The 13,618-nt window shown below is 44.1% G+C and overlaps 1 protein-coding gene across 1 annotated transcript; it reads right to left on the bottom strand.

Moving 5' to 3' along the window:
• Nucleotides 1–2,083: 2,083 nt before the first annotated feature.
• Nucleotides 2,084–13,403, bottom strand: LOC132464740 (CD81 antigen-like). The gene is made up of 8 exons (XM_060061283.1): nt 13,153–13,403; nt 11,498–11,612; nt 5,607–5,704; nt 5,094–5,168; nt 4,204–4,317; nt 3,910–4,008; nt 3,258–3,341; nt 2,084–2,819 (listed from the first exon to the last, which is right to left on the bottom strand). Exons 1-8 carry the CDS (start codon nt 13,216–13,218, stop codon nt 2,757–2,759), a joined length of 714 nt encoding a protein of 237 aa, XP_059917266.1. The 5' UTR covers nt 13,219–13,403; the 3' UTR covers nt 2,084–2,756.
• Between the last annotated feature and the right edge of the window lie 215 nt (nt 13,404–13,618).

Genomic DNA, 13,618 nt, shown 5'->3' with positions numbered 1-13,618 from the left:
CAGGTGTCCACCTAGGGTGACCAGATGTCCCGCTTTGGCGGGACAGTCACGCATTCCCATTACTTTTTACACATCCCACAAATTGAGACATTGTCCCGCATTGTTATTGATAGTCAGACTCAATATTTTTTGTGAGTTCTATGATCTTTCATTCATCAAATAGCTGTGTGCGGGGACAGCAGTGAGGGCTGTCATAAGGGGGCGGGCGGGCTGTTTGATCATGTCTATCAAACTGGGACGCGGACGCAGGTTAAGGGCACGCCCACCAACAAGAAACAATGCACAGGGGCAGAATATAAGTGTTTTGGTTTTTATAGACTACATCTTTATTTTAGACTACCTCGATGCATTGGTATCCCACATTGTCCCACATTGTCCAACACAAACGTAGTCTTTGTCCCACATTTGGTGAATTGGGATCTGGTCACCCCATGTCCAACATGCCGGACCACAAGGTGCCACCGACCACAGAATGCATGTGGTGGTGTTTAATCACAGTGTAAAACAAGGAAAATACTCAATGAATAGACTAATTCCACCTGAATACAAACACTGCTGCTGCAACACCACCTGCAGGTTATCCTGTTATTGCAATTATGTGCTGTAAACTGACATGAACTGCAACAGTTTATTTTTGAGTTGCTACAGTTAATTGTAATGAATATTTATTAGTGTGACATATACAGTGTCTTCTTTTGTTTGCCTCGTGCTCTTCTTCTTGACCTTTGATGAGTGAAGGCCAACCGCGCAGAAGATGAAGAAATCAGACACTCTTTGAGGAAGAGCGTTGGGTTTACATTTAGTCATGAAACATTAATAAGGTGGTTTAGGTTTGTCTTGGTAGATCATGACCATAAATGCATTCGAAGGAATGTGAGTGCGGAGGCTTTATCATATTTAGTGTTTTTGTTGTGGTGACAATAATGGTACAATTATTGACCATGAGTTAAGATTAGTGTATTAGGTAACAAACATTATTATATAGCATAGGGTTAGGGTTAGTGGTAGGGTTAAGGTTAGAGTTAGGGTTAGTGAGTTAGGGTCAACCCTTGCCCTAACCCTACAACATAATGTATAATTTAAAATCGTAGTTACCATGATTACCATTACCTTAGTTATAATGAACACCATTATTAAACATGAACCCCATTAGTTAAATCTTACTAGAGTTAGATAACTGACCATTAGTTAACTGCCATTTAATAAGTAGGTTAATTGTTAGATCATTCTTATTACCAAATAAACTAATGTGAAAATGGTAAATTAATGCAACCTCATTACCTTTGTTATTAATTAAGTCATTTGTCACCATCGATCTTGAAGCATGCCTTAAGACCAAGTATAAAACACTATTGAGGAGCTATACAAATAGGAGGTTATATAATAAGGGTGATTCTTTTCTTGAATAAGTAGTTTAAGCTAAGGCTTACGTGCCAGTGAGAAATATAATAAGAATATGTATATAATATAGGCACCCTAAGCGCAAGGCAGACACTGAGGGCAGAAGTCTGATCAGTGAGAAAGAAGCAAAGGACATGATATCAAAATGTAGAAGAACAAGTTTACACGATTACAAAAATCATTTTTTTAATAAGCTTTAATTTAATTGCTTCAATGAGTTTTATTCTCTCAACGGCTTATGATTGTTTGATATTTAAGACGTTTCGTCTGATTATATTGACAAAAAACCTGAGTCAACACATATATGGCCAATTAGCTTCTTCTGATCAGTTGGTTTCGAGTTGATGGAGATTTTTGGATGGGGCATGCAGCCTCGACGTCCAGTCGTTTTCTGGAGCGGATCATAGGGTTCCACAAAAGGATATGATTTTGTGACGCGCTCGGCCTGCCCCTTTGTGGTGGAACATAGTTACATATAATGTATGAAAGATCTCGAACTACGGAATTGACGGGTATCTATTCGACCGTGTAGCCATATTGCAATGTTATATTAAATGTTTGGATGAACATTACATTGTAAATTTGATTAGTCATAGGATGATTTGAAACATTTGATTTGGCACACTGATTGAAAGAGTTTGGTTGGTCTAGTCTAGATCAAGAATCCGATGTATACTCAACAAACGTTTTTGGAACAGTTTATTCCTTATTAAACTTTGTTAATTCATCAGTACAACAATACAATGAGCAATCTGTCCCAAAGAAAAAAAAGCTGAAAATGTACAAGAGAAAATACTAAATGTTTTAGGCCTAGCGGGTTTTAAACAGATTGTTGTACAATAGGTAAAATGGAGAAAAAGGGTACTGGGGAATAAGATTATAGGACACACAAAATAAATTCAATCTATTAAAAATCTTACAAACACAGATTATAAACACTGCCTAAATGTCTCTCAGAAAAACGAAATAGTAACGCAACACACACTGCACAACTACAACTTAAGATTTACATAAGGAAAACTGCAGTGAAAATAAACAACAAAATATTACTATTATCCTTTTATTATTTAGTTATTTAATCATTCACTTCAACATATTAATCGCCAAGGAAAAATAGAAACAAAAATAGATACTGTATAGATACACCCCCGTCGAAAAAAAAAAGAACAAGAATTGTGATGAAAGAATACACATAAATAATATCACAATGGGGGGTGGGATTGTACGTCATTTGATTGAGATAATATCAACAACATTATAAGCGCTGGTATATCCTGATTCTGCTCCAACGTTCTGAATGAGGGAAGAAGAGCCATCCCTTCACGCACAGCTCCCCCCCCGCCCTCCTCGCTCTCCTAGTAAGGCGGGCTGTTCCGGATCCCACAGCACAGCACCATCGTGAAGATCATCTCGAAGATCTGGACAGGGGACGAGAGCACTGTATTACCTTTCATTCAAACAGCGTCACAACCTCTGTTTACGGTCGCACTGATACCGCTGCAGGGAACACTAGTTGAGCAATGCATGAACCCCGGTCGATTCCCGCAGTGTGATGTGGTGTCTGACGTATGCTATCAGGTTGAGACAGGTGATACCAAACGCCTGAGGATCAATTCATGTTTCCATCCCCTTCAGAAGGGTTCGAGGGCGTGGTGATACATGGCCCGTGAGGCTCTGTGAGCCTGTACCTGTGAAGGGCTATGAAAATACCAGGAACTTGTCTTGACAAAACCGTTGATATTATTCAATCAATCAATCGACCGACTCAATTAAAAGCTATTTACATGCCATTAGCTGTGACGTGGACGTGTTGACATGCAGTCAGAGGGCGAATACGCTAAGGGGGCCCCACCCACCATGATGCAGGCAACCGCAAGTGCCGCCAGGCCGATGAGGTAGAGCTTCTCCGAGAACAGGTCGATCAGCTTCACATGGCAGCTCTGGGGGTGAGACCAGCACACACCACAGGGGTTTCAGAGAGACCAGCTGACAACACAGTGATGTCAGAGAGACCAGCACACAACACAGGGGTTTCAGAGAGACCAGCACACAACACAGTGGTTTCAGAGAGACCAGCACACAACACAGGGGTTTCAGAGAGACCAGCACACAACACAGGGGTTTCAGAGAGACCAGCACACAACCCAGTGGTGTCAGAGAGACCAGCAAACCTCTCAGGGGTTTCAGTGGTCTGGCTCCACACAGCCTGCTGCCTAATTCCATTGCTTGGCTAAAAATAAACATTTTCTTTTGTCTTTGAGAAGATGAGGTTCTGAGAAATGTGTGAATTAAAGGTGTCTTTCAGTTCATATGTTGCAAAGAAATTGTCGAGGAGTATGAACACGGTGTTGAAATGAAATGTGGTTTCATGCCGACAAGTTCTAAACTAGGAATTGTTATCAAAAGTGGCGTTGGAGAGGTTCGCAAATTTGTTCCTAGCCTTCATAATGCTTATCTTCCTCCACAGAGTGGTGATTGTATAGTGTCATGTGGTCAGTAGGTTTGTACCTGTGATTCGAGCAAGTCCTTGGCGGTCAGCTTTGGACACAGGGTGCCTGTGACCTGTTTGAAGAGGGGTCCATCGTCTCCCTTACCACAGCACTCCAGCTAGGGGAGATAAGCAGAGCAGCCATGTTCATGTTCCTCACACGCTGGTCATCTCACACTAGTTACGTGAACATTAGAGTCCATGTTAAGTCATCACTGCATGTAATGGATGCACACTACAGGATTACAGGATGTACAGGATCAGACTGAGGGCCTAGAGGCGAGGAGAATGGTCCGAGCGTGACGGAGGCCTACCGTGGAGTGGAACACGTGGAGCACTTTGATGGCGGAGTCTTTGTTGGGGCTGCCCGTGATGTCCACCGCCTTGATGTACGCAGAGTCGTAGAAGTTGATCATTTCTTTGGAGATCTGGGGGATTGGAAAGGCGCCAGACGAGTTAGCAAGTAAGGCTACAAAACATACATTAAAGAGTGATTTTTTTATTGAATTTTCATTGATTTGATTTTGGGTGGATATAAATTATTAATAAGCAAATTATTTATTGAATTTTCATTGGTTTAATTTTAGATTGACATACTCTACTAAAAAACAATCTATTCATTGAACTTTTATTGGTGTGATTCCTCCCGAGGCCCCCTGGGGTCCGATGAAAAAAGACGGGTTGGATCGGTGCGAATGGCTCAGTGGAGCGTGGGCTGGTCCACGCTGCAGGGCAGGCAGTGCGCCCCGCGTGACTCACCGTTCGTCTACCGGCATCATAAGAACACAAGCTTATAAACACCAAATGGGTTTGGAGCGTGAGTCAGATGGTGTGCGTCAGTGTGTGTGTGTGTGTGTGTGTGTGTGTGTGTGTGTGTGTGTGTGTGTGTGTGTGTGTGTGTGTGTGTGTGTGTGTGTGTGTGTGTGTGTGTGTGTGTGTGTGTGTGTGTGTGTGTGTGTGTGTGTGTGTGTGTGTGTGTGTGTGTGTGTGTGTGTGTGTGTGTGTGCGGGGGTTTGAGAGTGTGCTAGGGGTTTGAGAGTGTGTTAGCGGTTTGAGAGTGTGTTAGCGGTTTGAGAGTGTGTAAGGGGTTTGTGAATGTGTTAGGGGGTTTGTTGTGTGTTAGGGGTTTGTTGTGTGTTATGGGGTTTGAGAGTGTGTTAGGGGTTTGTTGTGTGTTAGGGGTTTGAGAGTGTGTTATACTCACTGTGTCCCGGTTCATAAAGCCCCAGATCCCAGCAGCCACTTCACAAGCAAACAGCATTATCAAAAAGAAAAAGAACTACGGGGAAAGAAAGACAGATTATCTCATTATCAATGATACTAGAGTTTCCGTTGATACTAGTTTTCTCAACCTTCGGTCTTGAGGGTTATTCCCCTATTTTCACTTCGCCTTCGGCAAATAATTATTAAGTAGCCAAGTTAGAAATCATATCATGCAAATTTGTTATTTATTATATTAAATTAAATGCTGCATCCTGTATAATCTTACCTTTTTGCTAAGGCTAAACCAACTAAACCTAAGCTTCCCACTTACTACTTTAACAAACTTAATCTTGTAAATGATTACGGCAGAACAGAGCAGATTGGTCGAAATCATCTACCATTAAGCATCGGGCCTGCCCTGGAACCTTTAATAGGTCCATGCCTGGAAACCAGAGACCCCCCGGTCTTGTAGATCAGGGTCAAAGGCCCCCTGCCCCTCCTCTGATAGACTTACCGTACCGAGGAGACACTGAGATTCCTGGATGGCACCATAGCAACCAAGGAAGCCGACAAACATCATCACCGCCCCCACAGCGATCAGGATGTACACGCCTATGATCACAGAAAACATTTATAAATCCATTATATATTGCCTTTTAATGATGATACGTAGTCCTACAAATTCAGGCAAATAATGAATTGGACAATAATGCATTATCTGTTTTGGGAGCATGACGGCGTACTACTTCAAAAAGTCACCACTAGAGGACAGTGAAAGAGCTTTATTGTTTCCTCGTCGCGCACATTTCCTGCCTACGTTCCCTGGCTGGGGAGGTTACATGACATGGGGCGTAGATAGGACATTATTGCTGTCGGGGCCAGCTCGGGCCAGTCCTTTATTTAGAGGGGTTAAGTGCGATGTTTATTTATAATATCAGAATTTAACGCTTTAGATAAGTTTTACACGTCAAAGTTAGATAAAAATAATAATGCATATATTTCGGCTTTCTTCCAGACCGTTTCCGTTCAGGTTTTTTTATTTTTTCATTTTTTTCAGACTGGGGGGGGGGGGGGGGGGCAGCGGGGTGGCCAACATCTGACCAATGGTGGCCGTGCCCCCCCCCCTGGCCCCCATGTGGCTACGCCCCTGCAACTGGTTGCACCAGCAGAACGTCCAACTTAGGCTACGTTGAACGTAAATCACCCAAACGTTCGACTTTACACTATACTAAAAAAGTGTAAAGTCGCATGTCCATGTAGAGAATGGACATGCCATTCTCTACATCCAGGAAGTGTCTGCCAAAGCCTGATCCTGAGAGTCAGTGATAGAGACCGAAAAAATCTCACGCACTCCCTTCAAATCCCTACAAATCCCTACATTTATGACCACCGATCAATCATCCCTACAAACCAACACACACACACACACACACACACACACACACACACGCACACACACACACACACACACACACACACACACACACACACACACACACACACACACACACACACACGCACACACGCACGCGCGCACACACACGCACACACACGCTCAGAAATGCACATCCTGTTGCGAGACCTACTTATTATATTAGCCAGATCAAGCCATCCATAATGACTGGACTAAAAGCATGATAGTTCCATAAAAATTTGCGTTGTAGGGCCGCTCCGCCCCCAGGTGGCGCTGCTGACGTGCGGGTAACAACATGAATGGAGTCGGGCCACCGGTCTGGGAGCCAGAGATAAGGCTCATAAAAGCATTTATATTGAGTTCGAGCTGAACATAATGCATTGGTAAAAGGTTTCCCTAATCTATGGATCTACAAGTGATTGCTTTTTAACATTCTCAAAGGAGGCTGATTCTAGATTACACTAAACATATTCATGTTATCTAAAATGGATTAACTATATAGTAGCCTACAGGTAGACTACCAGTGCCGATAACGGGGGAAAGAGGGCCACCACAACCTTCCCAGCAGGTTGTTAGATTAACATAGACTTCACTACTTGGTTCTCCAATCATTATCTACTTCATCGGAACATGTTTAATAAACTAGCCATTGACATACTAATGGAACCCCTACATAAAGGTTTAAAATAAAGTGGGAACACACAACAACCTGCATATAGCAACACACACACACACACACACACACACACACACACACACACACACACACACACACACACACACACACACACACACACACACACACACACACACACACACACACACACACACACACACACACACACACACAACCACTCAACTACACACACACCATACAGACACACGGACAAGCACACAAACGGACACACACACATGGACACACACACACGGAAATGCGACAGAGGGAATGAGACGTTGTGACTGGTGTGTCTTGGAGTGCCACCACACTCAGCACTAAGCCCTCACTCCCTTGCTGCCTTTTCATCAGTTCCCACAACCATCATCCTCCTCCTCATCATCACCATCTCCATCATCCTCCTCATCATCATCCTCCTCATCATCCTCCTTATCATCACCATCTTCGTTCTCCTCATCATCACCATCTACATCATCCTCCTCATCATCACCATCTTCGTCCTCCTCATCATTTCACTGGCCATGACTAGAATCTATCGAGGTGCTGAAAAACCTTTAGTTACTATGACGACCCTCTTCGTGAATCTCATTTCTTCTGGTCATCAGAAGAATTTCTTTGATGTGTGGACTTTGAATGTAATTCCCTTGAACACAAACACAAACGCGCACACACACACACACACACACACACACACACACACACACACACACACACACACACACACACACACACACACACACACACACACACACACATACACACACACACACACACACACACACACACAAACAAACACACAATCATAAACATACAATCACACACACCAAGAGAAGAGGGAGCACAGAGAACGAGAAGGACTTGGAAATTATATCTGCGCTGACAGCTGTAAATGAAATAACAAAGTGAGGACACGAGAGAGAATCCAGTTTAAGGCTCCTCTTCTGAATCTGGACCCACATGGACCAGAAGGATCGGGTCTGATCAGTACAAACTCATTTGGGCAAAGTCTGCCAGCACACCAGAGATGGTTGAGCAGTTATCTGTCCACACCTCTGTAATACAAGTCCAGTCTTGACTATAGCTCCTCAGCCCTTATTGGCCATCTGGAGCCTGAGAGCCCGTCCATATCATGCTTATTCTCCCCATGTAGTCAGGAGTTCAGGACTTTAGGAGTCAACCCCCACGCCTTACGCCCAACTCAGTATCTCCACCATGCACTATTTCATATTTTAAGACACACAACTCAGGATCTTATGGTTTTGCCATATCCGTCATAAATTTTCACGAGCACAGATTGACATACAGACACACACACACACACCGCGCGCGCACACACATACACACGTGCGCACACACACACGCACACACACACACACACACTTTGCATGTAACAATACATATAACACTTCATGTTACAATACACGTAACACTTCATGTTACTATACAGGTAACACTTCATGTTACTATACACGTAACACTTCTTGTTACAATGCATATACCACTAGTTACAATACATCTGACTAACACTATATGTAACAATGTCCCCCGAGTTGCAGGTCTTTTGCAATTTTCTCGTTAACGCATGCTCTGGTCAGAAAGGTAAAGCCACACCAGCAGTACAGGCCATAAAAACAGAACCAAAGAAGCAGTCCATCATCTTTCCTCCAAGCACACCATCCGTCTAAGTAAGACCCGTTGTGGTCAGTGTTCTCTCAGGAGTCTAGGGGAGAGCCACACTGGACCGGGGACTCAGTTGCCATCCATAATCACCCAGCCCTGCTGGAGGAGGGAGGAGCGTGTGTATTTACAGACCCACATAAACACCACTTTGCTGTTCCCACATGCTAAAAACATCCACTCCAAACTCTAATTTGAGGGGTGATTGAGCAGATGTACAAGGTTATTTGAATTATGTAAGGGCGTATGTTTGGGCCGCGGGGAGGGAGGGGGTCACGGCTCCCTTGATGTGTCTTGGGTGGGCCTCCGCTGCCGCCCTGCCTTCTAAATCACATGTGGGCCCCTGTTTTATCCTCTATAAAAAGCCAGACGTTCTGCACTCCGTATACTTAGCTGTGGGCTGAGTATGGGAGTGGAACGGGCCAAATGTAAATGAATGGACGCGCTACAACTCAACCCCCCTACAAGCCCTGGAGGCCCGCGCTGCAAGCTGTATATGTCTTGAGGCCTGGCTGTGGTCTGCAGAGGGGGGATGGATGACAGGCTGCTATGACCCATGGCCCGGGTACAAAGACGACCGGCGGCCGGTCGCACAAAGTTCCTCAGAGCTACACCGGTCGCACAATTGAAAGAAGCATGCTACTGTGAGCTACAGCATGTTCTTCAGTCGGAGCCCGTGATTCAGACACATTAGCATGCATGATGATGAGCTGGACATGTGGGGTGGAGGACTACCGGGAACACGGCGTACGTGGGAATCTTTTCACTGTGTGTAGTGACGTTTGTTTACTAACGAACATGTAAAAGAAGAGGTGGAATAAGAAGAGGCAATACTTTATTAATCCCTGTGGGGTAATTCAATCTCTTTTCCCATAACCTCAGAGCTTTAAGAGCAGTGGGCTGCCTTAAAGTGCAGTGCCCAGGAGCCAACCCTAGGTACAGGGCCCTGGCCTTGGTTAGGGGCAGCAGCGTTATTGGGCATGTTTCTTTGAAAACCATTCTTCCAGAGATTGGTGGCATGGGATGTGGACCAGTCCGGATCCAGCCCGCCTCTTGGGAGGACATAGGGAGAGAACCCTATGCAGACACACATCCGTGTTGTGACGACCCTGAGTCCTGAGCCTGGGGTAGGGCCCGCGAGTCCTGTGGCCTGCTCGCTCCTCGGAGGTCATCCTAGAGGTCAGCCCGGCTCTTGCTATTTCTGGAGCTCACTTGCATAATAAAACAACATAAAGTGTTGCTAACTATAGCCGCTGTATGAACAACACACTTCCTGCGGGGCAGCGTGCCAGGTGTAAACCGGGGAAGGAAACCGCCATAGTGGAATGTGCTGTGCAATTTTTTTTATAAAAACCGGGAAAACTAGATCCCTTACAGTTTTTCTCGATTGTATACACACAAGAAATTGAACTATGCACACAATTCTGAAAACTTGAAGCTCATGTATAGACTACAAGACTCCAAACTGCCTAACTCTAAGCGCAATTCCACTGTTTTCACATTTTTGCTAAACTCTAAGCACAAATCTCATCATTTGGCCTTCAAAACACAACAACTAATTACCAATAAGTCTAACTCACTTCTCACCTGTTTAAACTCAACTTCAATCATGTGTCAGAGCATTAAAGAGGACTCGGTGAGCTCTCCTGTGTTGTAGATATGGTCCTTTGGCCGGATCAGGATTGTAGCTGGGATACATACTGATTTACATGTACATCTGTTCACCTCCTTTATATTCTTTTTTTTTTTTTTTTGGCCTACGAAAAGCTTTTTATGCAGTCAGTTCAGCTGAACATTTTACAGTATTACAGTAAAAAAAAAAGAAATTGCTTTGTTCCTTTTTTTTTTACTTGTACTGGCACTGATATCATCATGGCAAACCCCCGAAAGACAGTCTAAACATTTAACTCAGTGCAATTACAGTTCTGTACTGTAATTTACCAAAATAGGTAACATTGGTGAATTGTCAGAACAATGTTGCAGCATCAACTACAGTATGACTCTGGGAAGCAGGGATTGTGAGTTTAGCCCATTGGAGCTCATTTGAATTGATCACACTAGTGTTTGATTGATGCTGTCTAAGAGATATTCATTTGATAGCTGTGTGGTGGTTGATTTACAGTTTGGTGGAAAAAATCAGTTTTGAGAGAATTTGGGTAGTTTTGACAAAATGATTAAATGATTTGTGTTTAGAGTTTTGAGAAATTGAGCTATAGTTTCAGAAAACGTGTTTAAATGATTGAGAAAAACTGTAATGACTTTAGGATCTCCAGTAATACTCGCAATAAATCGGATTGTTGAATACTATCCAATACCACGTTATAAAGATAATAAATACCATCTGGTGAACAGCTTTACACGAAGGGTATTTTACAATGATGTATGGGTTGGAAGCTCTAACCCTGGCAGTGTTCATGCCAATCTCAGTTGAGCTGAAACCGTTACAATAATCAGTGTTTAGGCTCTGTTGTGTTAGGGTTAACTACGGTACCTTTAAATCGTGAACAGCTAGATCTCTCTTACCCTGATGAAAAGAGCCGTAAAATAAGAGAGGACTAAAATTGAAAGGACTCTTGGCTGTAGGTTCTAGCCTACAGGTTTGGGGCTTGGGAGTGTGGTGGGCAAAGGGGATACTTACTGATGTAGAAGGTGCTGGGGGCCTGGTGACCTTCAAACTGCTGGATTAGCAGGTTACTGGTTTTACTGTCATGGCGAAGCCACAACGCCACAGCTAGGATGACCCCTCCAGCCAGCTGTGAAAAAGAGAGGGGGGAGAGAGAGGGAGAGAGAGAGAGAGAGAGAGAGAGAGAGAGAGAGAGAGAGAGAGAGAGAGAGAGAGAGAGAGACACACACACACACACACACACACACACACACACACACAGATAGAAAGAGAGAGAGAGAGAGAGAGAGAGAGAGAGAGAGAGAGAGAGAGAGAGAGAGACACACACATACAGATAGAAAGAGAGAGAGAGAGAGAGAGAGAAATATATATATATATATAGAGAGAGAGAGAGAGAGAGAGAGAGAGAGAGAGAGAGAGAGAGAGAGAGAGAGGGGGAGAGAGAGAGAGATTGTGAGGGAGAGAGGGAAAGATGGAGAGAGAGAGAGGAAGAGAGATATAGAGAGTGAGAGAGAGGGAAAGAGAGAAATACAGAGCATTATAATAATTATTTAAAGTGACGCCACTGAGAGGCAAAAGGTGGTGTACTTTTACAACCACATGTTGAGGGCTCCCTTCCTCGGGTCCGTGTTTACACTGCGGCGCTACGGGCAGAATTAGGGTCACCTCTCCTATCCATTGTTTCCTTGGAAACAGGAAACCGGGTCCTCAACATGAAAAATCCCGTGGCACGAGGAAGAGAGAGGGCTCGCAGCGCTTCCCAGTGACAGGGCACGCCGGGGACAACAACAGAGGAAGCAGTCAGTCAAGTCAAAAGTCCTCAGGATGTGTGGGGACTCCAGGCTTATCTCCAGTGGAAACAATGGGTTGAATGAAGGCAAAGGAAGTTCAGCCGCGGTGAGTGATCGATTCTGACTGTGCAGGAGCCAGCGGCGAGTGGCTTCAGGGCGGAGAGGATGTGAACATCTGGCTGTCAGGAGGTGGTGGTGAGGCTGAGCTCAAAGGCCAGAGACATACACCATACTGGGCTACAGCTACACCCACGTCAAGCTATTACTTAGATTGTAGGCTATTCAATGGATTTTTCTCTCAAGAGGTAATGAGATGGATGAAATAACCCAGTTAATATGTCTTCCTCTGGCAAAGCTTATGCAGAAGGAAAACACTGGCAAGATTTGGTCCTGTTTGGACAATTCTACGTTTAAAATTCTTAAAAGTTTATATATTTATTATGTGTTATTCCTTTAAATAATGTTGCATGATTTTTAACAATGTTGTTTTAGTTTGATAGTATCGGAAATCTATAAGAGCTGAAAAACTCTAGAGCAACAAGCAGTATTGAGATGATGTGCAGCGATCTCCTGGACTGAAGTAGTGATGAAACAGGAGAAACACACACACTGGCCTAGGGTCCATGTCTCCTCCATCCCAGCTCAGACTCCCTAGAGCTCGGCCCATCACAACAATACACCATATTAAAAGGCATTACGTCTCTGCCAGCATCGCTGAACCAAACATGGCAGCAGAATGAATAGCAGCACCGGAAACCCTCTCTGAGCCATAACTTACTAACCAGCCCTGGAGGATGAGTAACGAGTGTTCTTAGAGGCATTCAAGGTGCAGCATACACTGAGAGGTGAAAATTGACGAGAAAAATTGGATGAACTTACCCAAAAAACAAAATTAAAGAAAAATAGCATGTATTTGATGCACCGGGTACAGCCTGCCACGACCATTGTGTCAATAGTGGATTCTTCTGGATTTGAGAACGGTTTGTACCTCCACTGAGCTGCCGGGACCACTGCAGGAGTCACTGACTAGAGGGGACACTTTATTCAGCCTGAGGTTCCAGACGCTGCCAGGCTAACTCCTCCTCACTGGGAGATGAAAGCCGAGACAGAGAACTGCCCTGCGTCACCCAGCAGGGCAGTGGGCCCTGGACTGGGAGGCAGACAGAGAAGGAGGGGATAAAAGAGAGGAAGACAAGGGGAGAATGGATAGAGGGAGAAAGAGAAGAGTAAGAAAGAAAGAAAGAAAGATAGAAAGAAAGAAAGAAAGAAAGAAAGAAAGAAAGAAAGAAAGAAAGAAAGAAAGAAAGAAAGAAAGAAAGAAAGAAAGAAAGAAAGAAAGAAAGAA

Source organism: Gadus macrocephalus, chromosome 9, assembly GCF_031168955.1.
Source record: "Gadus macrocephalus chromosome 9, ASM3116895v1".
Classification (NCBI taxonomy): domain Eukaryota; kingdom Metazoa; phylum Chordata; class Actinopteri; order Gadiformes; family Gadidae; genus Gadus; species Gadus macrocephalus.
The sequence above is the reverse complement of the archived record's forward strand: the minus strand, read 5'-3'. Positions and strand labels throughout refer to the sequence as shown.

Excerpts from the sequence above, each read along its gene's own strand:
- LOC132464740 (XM_060061283.1), bottom strand. The coding sequence starts at position 13,218 with ATGGTCGTGGCAGGCTGTACCCGGTGCATCAAATACATGCTATTTTTC. Across the intron at positions 5,169-5,606 it reads CTCAGTGTCTCCTCGGTACG|TTCTTTTTCTTTTTGATAAT; the intron begins GTAAGTCTATCA and ends CTTTCCCCGTAG. Across the intron at positions 2,820-3,257 it reads TTGCGGTTGCCTGCATCATG|ATCTTCGAGATGATCTTCAC; the intron begins GTGGGTGGGGCC and ends TCCCCTGTCCAG.